The sequence below is a fragment of the Artibeus jamaicensis genome, unplaced genomic scaffold (assembly GCF_021234435.1).
Source record: "Artibeus jamaicensis isolate MK-2021 breed Jamaican fruit bat unplaced genomic scaffold, CSHL_Jam_final contig_603, whole genome shotgun sequence".
NCBI classification, from domain to species: Eukaryota; Metazoa; Chordata; class Mammalia; order Chiroptera; family Phyllostomidae; genus Artibeus; species Artibeus jamaicensis.
Window position 1 is genome coordinate 4,978,800 of NW_026521904.1, and position 14,906 is coordinate 4,993,705.

At 37.1% G+C, this 14,906-nt stretch overlaps 2 protein-coding genes across 6 annotated transcripts in view; one reads left to right on the forward strand and one right to left on the reverse strand.

Moving 5' to 3' along the window:
• ACVR2A (activin A receptor type 2A) overlaps window positions 1-5,986 on the forward strand; it is a 95,191-nt gene extending 89,205 nt beyond the window's left edge. Inside the window, exons 10-11 of the mRNA XM_037167683.2 lie at window positions 1,487-1,617; window positions 2,367-5,986. Of these exons, the coding sequence (XP_037023578.1) occupies window positions 1,487-1,617; window positions 2,367-2,561 (326 nt within the window). The 3' untranslated portion in view covers window positions 2,562-5,986. The remainder of the gene's footprint in view (window positions 1-1,486; window positions 1,618-2,366) is intronic.
• A 2,948-nt stretch (window positions 5,987-8,934) lies between these two features.
• ORC4 (origin recognition complex subunit 4) overlaps window positions 8,935-14,906 on the reverse strand; it is a 69,593-nt gene continuing 63,621 nt past the window's right edge. For all 5 annotated transcript variants that reach the window (XM_037167685.2, XM_037167688.2, XM_037167684.2 and 2 more), the window contains 4 exons: window positions 13,197-13,305; window positions 11,980-12,075; window positions 11,822-11,889; window positions 8,935-9,397 (listed from right to left, as the gene is read on the reverse strand). In XM_037167685.2, the coding sequence (XP_037023580.2) occupies window positions 9,209-9,397; window positions 11,822-11,889; window positions 11,980-12,075; window positions 13,197-13,305 (462 nt within the window). In that variant the 3' untranslated portion in view covers window positions 8,935-9,208. The remainder of the gene's footprint in view (window positions 9,398-11,821; window positions 11,890-11,979; window positions 12,076-13,196; window positions 13,306-14,906) is intronic.

Here is a 14,906-nt window from a genome sequence, read left to right on the forward strand (position 1 = left end):
TCATGGGAGTTTAGAGTGAGAAATGGCACTGTTATTGGGGAGGAGGGTTTATCAGGGGAGTTCTTAGAGAAAAGGATATGCGGACTTTTCTCAGTTGCCTGGCACATGCTGCGAAGTACTTCATTGCAGATCAGGCATTTCTAACCCTTAGTCAGAGGCTGGGGCAGACACAGTGTGAGTGTTGCTAAAGTGAGTACTTTAAAATTTCTTGATAGCTAATTGTTGATTCAGTTAAGTGATTCCCAAACTGGAATGTGCACCGACGCCTGGGAATCTTACTTCAGATTCTGACTATTATGTCTGGGTTGGGGCCTGGCAGTGACACCTCTTACAGCTCCTGGGGTCAGTGCCCCTGCAGCTGCCCTGCGGAGCAGCGTTGGGCATGACAGGTCCCCTAGCAAGTCAGTCCTCTGTCCCCGGGAAGTGCTTCAGTAGAGCCCTCTCCAGGCATCCGGGGTTCTTAACATTTGGAGAGCGTGGAGTTAGAGGGTCTCTTTCAGGGTTGTGGTAACTTACATTCATTCTATCCAGAAGAATTACATGCAAAGAGCTTGTACGGGGTTTATGTTTTCATCGAGACATCTGGACACTGACACTGCTGATCAGTGACAGGTTTCTGTCAAGGGGACGCAGCACAGTGGAAAGCAGACTTCATTTAGATGGATTCAGATTCCAGCTCTACCACTTAGCTGTATGCCCTTGTGCAAATTATGGGATTTTTCTGAGCTTCTTTACTTGTAAAATAGATGTAATACCACCTTCAATCTGTGAAGATAAAATGGAAGTGAATGACAATGTGAAGTTTCTGGCCAGGAGAAATGCTCATCAGATGTAAACGCATCCCTAGCTGCGTTTTCTTGTTTGAGTGGGTCTTAGAAAAGAGGAACCGTTAATGTTGAATAAATCTTGCTTGTCTGTGAAGGCATGTTCTGACTTGTTGGGAACCCTGGAGAGTATGATTTAAAACAACTAAATATATTTTTGTCAGCTCTTCTGAGAGCAGATTAAGCGGTACGACTGTGAGGTACATGACTTCTCACGTGGAGCACACGGGGAGTTTGAGCATTTCATAGAATAAATATGCTTACAACAGACTGGACCCAGAGTCTTCAGAGATGGCAGCACCACTCTTTACGGTCTGATCTGAGTTAGGAGTGGGTACCTTAAAGGGATACTACATTTGCAAATACCAGCGGTTCCCTGTGTCCTGTATACAGATGGAGACAGCCCTTCCTCATACGGTAGGTAAGAGAGGTCCTTACACAACCAACCCTTAGCAGAGTTACATGGCAAATCCGACTCTTTGATTTCTCCTAAATTAGAGTTTGGGTTACACTGTGGTGTAAGTCCAGTTGAGAGTCTGCTGCTATCCTGTCATTATAACATGTAACAGTTGGGAAAAGGTGATAAAGTTTGTTCCTCTTTGGAATTCAGGAAGATATGAATTAACATGATTGGTTCTTTTCCTTTATTTTCCACATTTTAGGACCTGTAGATGAGTACATGTTACCATTTGAGGAGGAAATTGGCCAGCATCCATCTCTTGAAGACATGCAGGAGGTGGTTGTTCATAAAAAAAAGAGGCCTGTTTTGAGAGATTATTGGCAGAAACATGCTGTAAGTCATGCAGTTTGGTTCACTTGAAATGCAAATAAAATGCTTTTCAGAGGACTGGTTTATACCTCTGCACATTTCTCTTCTGGAATGATTTTCTGGGGAGGTGATCTTTGTACAGGATATTTTGTTCTAGAAACAGAACCAGGGCTGTGTTTGCGTAACGCTCATGGCTCATGAGATAGTGCAGTCAGTGTTACAGGACTCAAATCTCTGGTCTCCTATTGGGAAAGCTTCCCAGGAAAAGGAGTCCCTGGCTCCGAGCCTGTGGATGGTTAGGGTAATCTTGCCGATCACCGCATTCTTACGTGGTGTATAACTAGGAACGTGGATAAAACTAGGTAGAGAATTCTCAAGGATAGCTAACTTTCCTATTTAACTGCAGGAGAGAAATGCTGATCAGTAACTAAGAAAACAATAAAAATTAGTAGACTTCACTTAGCCTTGGTTTGAATCCATTTCAGGGGTTTGGTCAGAAATGTCTTGGTGTATGAATGATGGATAGGGATTTGGGGAAATAAAAGAGTTAATCACCTACTGTGAGTGCTAAAAAATTTCTTAGTGTTTTCTTAATTTTCCTGTATAAAATACTCAAAAGTGAACATTGACTAAAAAAAAAAAAAGCAAGACTGCTAATCTCGATACTTTCTTTAACCCACAAAAACAGCCAACTTTCTTTATGGAAGTTTTATTCCATTTCATAGTAGAAAACACAAATTGCTGTGGTATTTGAAGACGTTTTTCATTTGCAGGGAATGGCGATGCTCTGCGAAACGATAGAAGAATGCTGGGATCATGATGCAGAAGCCAGGCTATCAGCAGGATGTGTAGGTGAAAGAATTACTCAGATGCAAAGACTAACAAATATCATTACCACAGAGGACATTGTAACAGTGGTCACAATGGTGACAAATGTTGACTTTCCTCCCAAAGAATCTAGTCTATGATGGTTGCACCATGTGTACACGGTGAGAAACAGGACTCTGGACTGGAGCTGCTAAGCTAACGAAACTGCTCACAGTTTATTTTGTGTGAAATGAGTAGGCTGTCTCCTGGACATGTCGAAAAGAAGACCCTCATTGAAAACTGTGGTTCTGGGAGACTTAGGACGTTGCCTGTAGCAGAGATGTGAAGGACGTGAGACTAAGAGAAACGTTGCAAATTATATAAACTTTTGAAAAAGTGTACATGAAGAATGTAGCCCTCTCCAAATCAAGGATCTTTTGGACCTGGCTAATCAAGTGTTTGAAAACTGACTTCAGATTTCTTAATGTCTGTCAGAAGACACTAATTCCTTAAATGAACTACTGCTATTTTTTTTTAAATCAAAAACTTTTCATTTCAGATTTTTAAAAGGGTAACTTGTTTTTACTGCATTTGCTGTTGTGTTTCTATAAATGACTATTGTAATGCCAATATGACACAGCTTGTGAATGTGTAGTGTGCTGCTGTTCTGTGTACATAAACAAGTCATCAAAGTGGGGCACAGGAGAGGCTTCCGAGCGTTACTTTAACCTCCCTCAACAAGGTATACCTCAGTTCCACGGTTGCTAAATTATATCACTGAAAACACTAACAAAATTTGAATAAACTGATCCATGTTTTGTAACAAGGTATTACAAATTCACTGTGTTATTTAAGAAAAAAGGTAAGCTATGCTTAGTGCCAACAGTAAATGGCCACTGGTAAAGCAGTGTTTTAGCTTTTCTTGTGCTAGCTTGTAATTTAAGGGGAAAATAGTGCTGTTGTTTTGAAATGAGCAAATGTCATTTTCCACTTCTTCCCGTGTTTTAAAGCTTCATCTTATATCTAGTTCCCAAAATATTGCATACTTACCTAAGTATTTTTTTAGGTGTGCTGTGTTTGGGGAAATTTGAAAATTTAAAGCATGATTTAAAATTTTTTAAGTGAGCTGTGACACTGGAAAGCTCTTCATTTTTATTCTTTTAAAATAGATTTTTTCCTATTTATATTATGTAAATTTGTGTTTTTGTCTTTTCATCAAACAGTGTGTGGGATATTCTTTATTACTGTTTTAGGATCACCTCAGGAAGTGTCATTACCCAGAATTCCTCACTCTCTGCTTTGAGACTTGTAACTTTTTCACCGTATTTCTGCTTGGTGCCATCTTGTCAGGGTAATATTTGATGTCTGTGATATGTAAAGAATTATCCTAGGATAGAGACTGTAAATTTTAAGCACAGATTTCAGATGTTACTGCTTTAAAACAAATCAGGGATAACAAGTCAAACTTCTAACTTAAAATATGCAATGATATTTAGAGGTAACCAGTGCTGATATAGGTAACATAGCCTAGTCTCCTCCTGCAAATTGCTTTCACAACTAACTCTAATATTATTTTAAGATAGTTCATGCCTTATCCTTGAAAATGGAATTGTTGGTAGGCGCTGAAGTGCTTCTCAAAACAACATATCAAAATATAATTGGATTTCCTCAAATTTATACAAGCCAAAGTAAAACATTAATTTCCTGAAATTTTAGATTACTCGCCAACAAATAGCCAGTATTATGCTATGTAATTTTTGTCAGGTCATTTTAAAATCCATACATTAATTTTATAAAATGATTTCTTACATGTCACTATCAAGAGCTTACTGTGAGTGTTATCATTAAACGGCTATTTAACCACACAGTACACTTTACATATAATACGCACTTACTCTCTGGGAAAAATAAGTTACATTATTTATGAGCACTACACTGGTCACCAGACTCGAAGCAGGGAGGGAAAGGAGAGTAGGAGCATTGCTGTCTGTGCACCACACACACCATGCAGAACGTCCTCTCGCCACATTACATGCCCAGGTCATCCTGTTATTTTTAAGAGTTTCCATTTCAATGTTTAGTTCACTTCTTTATTTCAAAAAGTACTTTGCCTCTCAATTTCTTGATTTTATTTTGCTTCCACTTTGAAACTAATCAAGAAAGGAAAATAATGAGAATAGTTCACACACAGAAATTACCATCTGAAGACATTTATACCTATTCTACACATTTAATCCTCATTTTAAACGGTTAAAAAATCCAATCCAAAGAAAATGAGTATTGCGGCTATTTGGCCTCTGTGAGCACTAGACATAAATTTTATAAGACCAGTTATTCACAAGATAAATTTTTCCCCATGTCAGAAAAAAATGTTCAGAAATCTGGGTATTGTACTTTAACCAATTTTAAAACTTGTATCCTTTTGAGAACTATATTAACAGAAAAACACTTTTTTTAAAGATGTTAAATAAGAACGTTCCAGTGACTACCTGATACCCAGTCTTGTTAAAACTTTCTTTTGCAGGGCATTTTTATGTTTGTCTACAGTAGGTGCAGAGTGGGCAAGTTAACAAAAGTTTGAGCTAGGAATACTAAAAAAAGGAAAGAGCAAAGAATGAGAAAAATATGACTTCGTCTTGGGGTGAACTGGAACCCCAGTGATTTTTTCCTCATGTGTATGGTGCTCCTTATGATTTGTCTTGTATTTTGCCTTTCTGATGCCTGTTGGAACTGCTGCTCTCACTCCCACTTTACCTTGCCCAGGTCTCCGTCTAAGGAACACTGTATGATCAACTGCCATAGGACTAATGACGGACTAACCAGTGTTTGGCTTTACTCGAAGTCTATGCCCTGACAACTCTTGTGTGTATTTCAGATGCTAGGAAGTTTTTAGCATGTGATGTGTGATTCTTGTTTGAATGTTTATTACAGGTACCTTGTGAATTCTAGAACAGAGACTGTGCCTCACAATTATTGATCCCATGAACTATTTTTTTTTCATGGTGATGTTTTTGAAAATACAATCAGGAAACAACCCCAAGTTTGGAATTTAAAATAGAATCATCTATCATCAAATTAAAAAAGAATCTCTTCTTCCCCCTTTCCTCCCCCCACCCCACAGGTAAAATGCAGGCGGTAGGAGAGAACACCCTGTCCAGGTGAAACTGTAGTTTGGTGGAATAAACTGATTACTGTTTAAAACAACTGCTTCACCACAGATTTTTCCAATTTCTCTTTTTTACCTTTCTAAATTACTTTTTAGGAACATTTGGTATAATGTGCATAAAATTACTTACTGATTTATGGGCAAAATGATACAAGTAGCATCTTGATTGAACATCATTTACCTCAGATATTCAACCAGCAGTACATTTTTTATGCAGTCTCAACCCATATCCTATTTGTTACCTCTCAAAATATTGGAAAGCAATTATTTTAGCTTTACTCTGTATTTTTTGTCAGTGTTTTGGACACAGGTTGTTGTACTACTGTCAAATTGTACTTGCTATTTTTTCTGCAAGTATTTAACAAAAAGCTAAAAAAAAAGCCCCATTAAACCCCACCTTGGATAAGTGATTGTTAAATATTGTACAAATAAAATGTATGCTATCCCCATTCCATCCCCAAGTTAAATAAAAAAATGAATATGGTACGATTTGCATATGCAGTTTTTTCTTTAGCAATTTGTTCTTTAAGAGGGGAATAGTAGCTTTGTGATTTGTAGTGAGGCTTATACCTTGAGATTTGCAGTGGGGATGATGGTGAAAAGGGAGGCTTGTCAGTTGGGACATGTCCCTCCCTCCTTTGTTGTCTTAGCAGGCTGTCACTAATTCCTTACATTTTTCCTGCTAGTTTCAGGGAGCCACAAGCCACACAGCATCAGTTGTCTTGTTTTTTTACGTGGAAATAAGAAACATGTGGCTTAGGAACTAGTCATTAAAGATACAAACTGTATTAGCAGTTTGCAACCTGTTTACAAATTAGTTGCAAAAATTCTGGTATTTTCATGTAGGGTAACAATAAAAGGAAGCTAGCTTCCATTCACATTTTTAATGTTACAAAGGTTTTGTTTATATTATGGTGGCTTTTGAAGAAAGGAGTGGAAAAGGCCCACTTTGTCACCTGGAGTGTCAATGTTCATGCCAAAGGATTCTTAATTTTTTTTTAGGGTAAAGGTGAAGGAAGGGGCAACAGTTAGGTTATGGTGATTTGAAAGAATCTGCATTGTCTTCTCAATCAGATGAAAATACAAACCATGGTGGAATCTACATGGAATACACAGAAAGACTGGAATCCTTCTCTAGTCTGTTCTGCAAAACAGATTCTTCAGGAAGTTAATACGCGGTATATACTCAACATACAGAGTGGCATGGGGCCATCAGTTTGGACGACAGGTTTAATTCCTCAGAAGTGTGCATATGCATGTGCACACGAATTAATTTTTTTTTTTAAATAAAATCCTGTTTTTGGTAGGGCACCTGGGGGGATCACACGAGTCAAAACTGCACTGAATTCTCTCACACTCTTCTCCCACACCTGGCTCTGCTGACCCAGACTGAGGGTACAGCAGAAGGCACTCGCACTGGTTTTCGATCGTGCTGTTCAGAGGCTGCATTACTCCTCTCGTAAATGAAGGAAGTACCTCTCAACAATGTTTACACTATTCACTAAAGTTTTTTACTAGGGCTTTTCAGATTCAATTAATGATGGCATAAGAATTTAATAGATGAAGTTAGTCTGAAAGTTTTCTAAGTACACTTTAGCTTCTTTGTATTAGGGAGTATGCAAAGCAGAAAATCGATATACCTCCTCTCAAAAAACGACTTTGGAATGTAGACATACACTTACCCGTATGATTTTTGCTAACTTATTTTTTTCCTAATTGGCTTTATGTTTCACTGAATGTGAAAACCCACCTTGCTACTCAGTCTTTTAATCTGTATACCTGGATGCTGATGGATCTTGATGTAGCTCATAAGTACCACGGAGGCAGATGAAGGCTCCCAACCTTTTAGTGGCATCTTCACCTAATAAAAATGTGTAATCCTCAAGTCAGTTCTTCAGGTACTTTCACAGTCAAGGGACATTTTGACTCAAGAGTAAAACACTTGCTTCTACTAATAGTGATATTACCATGTTAAATATTTTGGCAGAATACTTCCTAGAAATCTTCTGAGTATTGCATAGGACCACTACACAAGCTTCAGATTTAATGAGACTGCAGAACACAAATAAATGACAGTGGTCTGAAGACTGAGAAGGCAGGGAGCAGCGATGCATACAAACAGTAGGTTGTCTACTGAAGAGCTACTTTGATGCACAGTGGCTTCTATTCCACACCTAAGACTTCTTAACCAGACAAATCATTTCTTGGAGCATTCTTTATAAAAATACATGATAAGGAACCATTACTGAACTTTAAGTCTTAGTAGTAGGGGCTTTGGTGTCACACAAACCTGATTTGAACCACGCTCTGTCATCACTTTCTGCCTGTGTGATTCTGGACATTTCCCTACTATGTCAGTCTTCTCATCTGTAAATAACAGTATGGAAATCATAATGGCCTTTCACAGTTACAAGTGATACCCCAGTACTGCTTGTTATTCATTCCAGAACTTGTGACAAGTGCTGAAACCAACCAGCACCGAAAGAAATTTTGGAAGTGATGAGTGATGAAGCATCTTTCCTTGTGGGGCAGTGGTGTGACTCATACAAGTTCTAGCAAGAGCAACGAGTCCCGAGCAAGCGCCGAGTGCTGAAACATTTCTTCTCTCATCAAAGTGTGAGTAAAAGATTTGATGAGTTCTGAAGCCCCTGAGTACTGAGGTATGACAATACAATAAACTGAATGACACTGGGGACACTGCCTTCTGTTCATCTCCCATGAAAACAACAGGCGATCAAATAATCTGGAATAAATGAAGTCACTGAAACTTAACAAATGCTTACTAAGTTTCACTTTAAACATATAGCTCTATTAGTTCATGGATTCCTGAACTAATAAGGTGATCCTTTGGCTGATGTTTCCACATTTCTCTTAGGAATCTACTTTTAGATATAAATTGTTTAAGTTAACACTGACTTATTTCCCCTTATTTGTGGGAGTGGTTTTCCAGCAATTTCCTAAAGTACCTGTTTAAAAAAATGGACAAATTCTGATGCTTCTGGATAGACTATGCCCAAGAATCTGCATTTTTAAAGTCTTTCAAGGGATTCTTCTGTAGATGGTATAAGTGCCACATTTTGAGAATTCTGGCAAAAAATGTCCAAACTTTTGGTCTTTTTTTCCATGTGAACCATCTTTAGCCAAACTGGCCAGTCTTCTGAACTAGAAGACCTAGGTCTGGCATGGAACCCAAAATGCCCTGCAGGGTACAGGGGAAAAATACAGCACTTCCCACTGTGCGAAAAGATTAATTAGTACATCTCAACCTCTACCCTTGTTTCTTTACTGCTTTAAGGTTTATAAAAACCGCCGGGCCAGATGAACACTTCAAATGTAATACACAAATGCTTCACAACTGTTAATAAGTATATGGTTCAATTCCTACAAAATAGTCACATTTATTTTCTTGAACTTCTTACAACATAGTCTAAATTCCTGGGATTATAAAGCATGTAACTGCTCATGACTTAAAGGCACAGCAGAGCCAAGAATATACTACATGTGTAACATTACCCCATAAATACAAAAATAATTGTCTATAAATAGAAGAAAACATCACGACATATGTCGTTGAAGGACAATAGCCTCTAGTTCTTTAGAGAAGTGTGCCTGGAACTCCGAAACTGCGGCCACTGGTCATATTCACAACCAGCTCAGTGAGGACGTTGCCCATTGCCTAACGTCTGTGGGACAGTTGGGATATTTCTGCAAAGCATTCATGATTTGAGTATTATCCAAAAGTAGTTTCATCAGCTGGTATTCTCTCTGGGCATTTACTGACGTCCTTTCCATGGGCCTTATTAATTCTAATTGTTGTAAGTGTTCAAAAGCCTGAAAGATGAAAGAAATAATTTAGGTTCAGTAGGGGAAGTAAAGGAACAATGTTAACCCAGAGGACAGTTAATGGTTTTGGTCAGCTGTGGAGTAACAGAATGCCAAAACAAAACAAAAGAGCCTTAACTGAAATCAGTAAGGTTCAAAAACAACTCTCCATCAACTTCATAAAAACTCATGTATCAGATGAAGCAGTTTCAATATAGTTATCTCACCCTGCATTGCTAAATGTGAACAGAACAAATTTTAATTCAGTCTGCACAACGTGATTTTTCCCTCCTAATCTCAGTTTTTGTTCCTAATCTCATTCTGTATCATATTTCCTTCTTGTACTGAAGTTAAGGGAGGGTTTCCAGTTCTTTATAAAAAACCTAAGATCTGGTAGGACCAGTACTGTTTGAGTTATTCTTGGTTACTCACATTCACACTAATATTTTGTTAGCAGATTTCTAAGACTTTGCTGTATAACTTTAATACAACCACAAAAAATGAGGAAGGAGAAAGGACCCATAAGAGTGCACCAAGTCTGTTCAGCCAATCCTATTAATAACAGAGAAATGACTCAGCAGACTGGTACCTGAATGGAGGAGAAGAGAGAGGTCCCAGTTTCCCTCAGAAGTCAGATGGAGGCTGCCACAGCCTGTGGGAAAGTTGTCCTTCCATCTTCCCCATCTTAACAGGCTCTTCTCTGTTTACTTCCTCTTACCTCATGTATTGTGCTGTTTCTAACCTTGATTACTGTTTTAGGTATTTTATTAGGGTATGAGAAAAAAGGCCATTAAATCATGCCATACTAACCATTAAATACTGACACAAATTGAGCTTTCTATTCGTACAGTTTTATTGTGAAAAATATTAGAATATATTCTTTATGTATCATAAAAATTCTTCTGATAAAAAAATAGCTCAAACACTATTTCTGAAAATGAGAAAATACAAAAATACAAGTGGCTTGGGTCCAATAAAACAAGGAGATTTAAAATATTTCTAGGCAGCAAAAATACTTCTTTATTAAAAAATGTAGAAACTCGTAAGAATTTAAATGCTCAGGTAACCCTTTCTACTCGTACAACTCCCACACACTGCGACTACCAGACGGACGTGGACATCAGGAAAGGGAGAGAGAACCACACTCGGCAGGAGGTGAAACATGTTCCCTGCATTGTGAAGAAATGGCAACGCCTCAACATTTTTTGGTTATTATAAGAAATAAAATTCTAACCACTACAGTCTGTAAGGGATGCTAATAAATATATGGGTCCACTGCCTTAAAAAAAATGTTTCTTCTCATAAAGCCCTTCAGTGCTGTGCACTGTCCAATAAGGTAACCACCAGTACTGAGTATTTGAAATGTGGGACTCTATTTTAAATTTTATTTAATTTTAAGTTTAATTCCAAACCTGACAGTTGAGTCAATGAGAAAATTTTAAATAGGTTTAGAACAATTTCAGAATGTAAATCTACATTTGTAGCTAAAAATTTTATAGAATCTAAACAGCAAGTATTTCCAATGGATATTTAGTGAATTAAATAGGTATAAACACACAGAATTCCAAAGACTTAAAAGTAAATAAAGGAAAATACTTCATTAATAATCTAATACTGATTATTAAAATGTTTTTGTTATATTAGGTTAAATAAAATTTATTACTAAAGATAATTTCACCTTTTTTACTGCTACTAGAAAATCTCAAGTTACACAGCGTGGTTCCCATTTCATTTCTAATGGACAATGGTATACTAGAATAACATTCCTCAAGTTTTAAAACTCATGCCTCACCCAACCCTTACCTAATAAAACCTTCACCAGCCAGTGGGATTTTGTCTGTTGGTTTCTTAATGGTTCATATCAGCATTTTTTGTCGCTTTTTACTGCTACATTTATAGAGCCAAACCTTGGGTTGTAAAGGGCCTAGGCTTACAGCAATGTATTTCACACTGTTGAAGTTACTTTACAGGATGCAAGTGTTAGGAACAGACAGTAGAGGGCAGTAAACCCCCACAAACTAAAACACCTGCTTGCTTCAAAATTATTCAAAAATTTTCAAAATTAATAAAAGTGCAACCATAATATTGACCCTTGAATGATACTGAGTTAGGAGCACCAATAACCCTCTACTCCCAGTCAAAAATCACTATATAACTTCTGATTGATCTAAAACTTACTACTACTAATAGTTGATTGAAAATATTTTATGTATCATATGTATTATATGCTATATTATTACAATAAAACTAGAATAAAGAAAATGTTAAGGAAATCATAAGGAAGAGAAATACATTTACAGTACTTTTTGAAAAAAAATCCACGTATAAGTGGACCCTCAAAGTTCAAACACCTGTGTATGTTCAAGGGCAAATGGACAATGAAATTGGATACAAAAATATACCCGCCTACAGAGAAGTAAGAGCATATCTTACCTTCATGACAACAGGCTTCTCAAAATTATAAACAGAATGGGCCTTCCTTTGAACAAACTTCTGAAACTCTGGACAGAAAGCAATGACAAAATCAGTACCTTCAAATAAGCAGCCAGGTGCGACAGAGTCAGAAAGAAACTACTAAAGTCTCATCTCACCATTATAGACCATTTGAAAATTAAAGGGCTCCTCTTCATAGATGTCATTTAAATGTTTCATTGCTATTATAAGGCAGATTTCCAAGACTGACAGACCTACAGCAAAAGGGAAACAAACTATGAATTGTAGTTTACTTACTGGTACATAAGACTGAAATAAATGACCTCCAAATAGAATGATAAAAGATCATAGATTTGAAGGGTGGGGAGGTGAAGAGCACAGAGGTTCAAATGTGTTTCAGTTAATACTATCTATATAATCTTAAGCAAGTTCCTCAACTTCTCTGAGCTTAGTTTTCATATCAGCAAAGGAGGGATCTTTCTAAACTTAGAGATATTAGAAGCATTAGAGACAATATAATCAAGTACCATATGACCCACGGTATTAAAAAAAACACCCAAAAACCCGAAGCACAATCACTCATTATGTAACTTTAAATCACACAGGATTCTTGATTATTCAGAGAATCCCTACATCCCTAAAAATTATATCTAAAATTGTTTTTCCTGGAAAGAAAAAAAATTATTAGCCCTGGATGGTATGGCTCAGTGGATTGAGTGCCTGCCTGCAAACCAAAGGGGTCCCCAGTAGGGGGTGCACGAGAGGAAACCACACATTGATATTTCCCTCCCTCTCTGTCTCCCCCCTCTTCCTTCTTGCCTAAAAATAAAATCTCAAAAAAAAAATGAAGGTTCATTAGATTCACAAAAGGGAAAGTAAACCCCCTAATGGCTAAAAGCCAATGTCTTCAGTAGCACTTGGTGCCATAAGAACACCTGCAATACAGTCTTAGCTGGATTTCCAAAGTGACAAGGGAAGCAGAGAATTAATTTTCTTTGACTTTAAATGGGAGTGACAACACCTTATAAAAGGCTGAGTAAAGGCAGAGTAGACATAAAAGTATTCTGTGTATGAAGCACTACACACAACATTCATTATAATTTTGAAAAGCACTCCTTTATACAAACTCAAACCTATAAAAAAAATTACAGGGTCCAGAAAAAATAACGCCATTTTTAATGATCAAATCTTTTATACAAAATCATAAGCATGTCATTCTGTAACATAACAATACCACACTCAAGCACACCATATGACACCAGGTGAAATGTTCAAATGAAAAGTAAATTATTACACCTGTATTATTGCCCTACCAACAACACTCAAGCAGGCCTTACTTCTGCTGGACCCTGTATTAATCAAGTAGGTTTCTCACCATGTACAATATTTGCTTTAGAGTCCATGCTACACAGCTGGTGTGCCTCCATCAGATCTGCTGCAGTCACAAAGGGGTGTGATGTTGTTATGTGACTTAAAGCAAGCATCTAGGGAAATGGAGAGCAAAAAAACAATAAACAACTTACATATATACTTTGGCAATTTGGGAATATTACTGAACAAAACCTTTTAATTTGGAGACTCTATTCTTATGAGAGAGTAAATATTAATGCTTGGTAAAGTATTCTCTCATATTTAGCTCTATTAAAATTTAGTATTTCGATTCATATGCCATATAACTATACACGTAAAGCATAAAAGTTTTACTGTTCTCTCTACCCCTCCCATTTGCATATCTTGTTTACTTACAACTCCTCAAAAAATACATTTAAAAAGGAGTAGGGCAAGCAGAAGAGATCAAAAATAAGAATACTATTTAAAGCCCCAGACCAAACCCTACCGGCAGATCTGTAACTTGTATAAACTTGCTAACTACCCAATCCGCCAGTCCAGAGCAGGGTGAAATGACAGACAGAAGTCAGCTACCTTATGTTTAATTGTTAAAAAACGAAACAGATAAAAGGCAAAGTTACCCTCAAGGTGTCAATTCATTTTTTCCTGTTGTATTGCTTTGCCATTTAATTATTCTTTTCATGATGGGCACCTTCCATTTCCTTTTTTCAGAATTGTTAAGTAAGGCTGCAGATAAACAATCCTGTACATGTGTTCTTGTGCATCTGAGTTACTCTAGGTACCTAATTTACCAAATTGTTCTCCAAAACACCTACACATTTGTACACTGTCAGCAGCAATAATTTTTAATAGGCACAGACACATTTCCATTACACATAAACTTTGACACCCACCAGACTCGCAGGAAAAAAAGGTTTAATTGTAGTGTTTAAGGATGTAGAGTTTAAATTGTCCCATTTCCCTTGTTACTGGAGAAGTTAAACATCTTTGTATATTATAGGTCATGTGAGATTCTTCTACTTTGCCACTTAGCTCATATTCTTATCTCATTCCTTGACTGATTATTGTAGAAGCTCTTTAATATTACAAATAGTTCTGATGATTACATGCACTGCATCCATCCGCTCCCAACTTCATTTATTCTGTGCTATCTTTTGTCCAGACCTTTAAAGATTAAGTGTAGTTACCCTTATCCATCTTTTTTTTTTAATGGTTTGGGATTTGTGCATTTTCTCTAAGAAGTCTTCCCCTACACCTCAAGATTACAAATGTATTTATTCGCTTAGATTTTTTTTAATTAAAAAAATTTTTTTTATATATACATTTTAGGTAAACGGGAATTCATTTTCAGATATGCAACGATGGTGTTTTTTCCTATATGCATAACTCCTGATTTTTTAAAAAAGATTTTCTTTATTTTTAGAGAGAAGGAAAGGAGGGAGAAAAAGAGAAACATCAATGTGTGGTTTCCTCTCATGCATCACCTACTGGGGATGTGGCTGACAACCCAGGCATGTGCCCTGACTGGGAATTGAACCAGTGACCCTTTGGTTCACAAGCCAGCACCCAAATCCATTGGGCCACATCAGCCAGGGCTAACTTCTGATTTTTTTTTGTTGTTGTTGAAAAAGTATCCAGACTATAGTCAATCTCCATCAAGACTTTCTCTCTTTTTATAATTTCCCTCAATACCAGAACTTTTCTTAAACAAGAAAAATCAAGACAAACTCAAGCC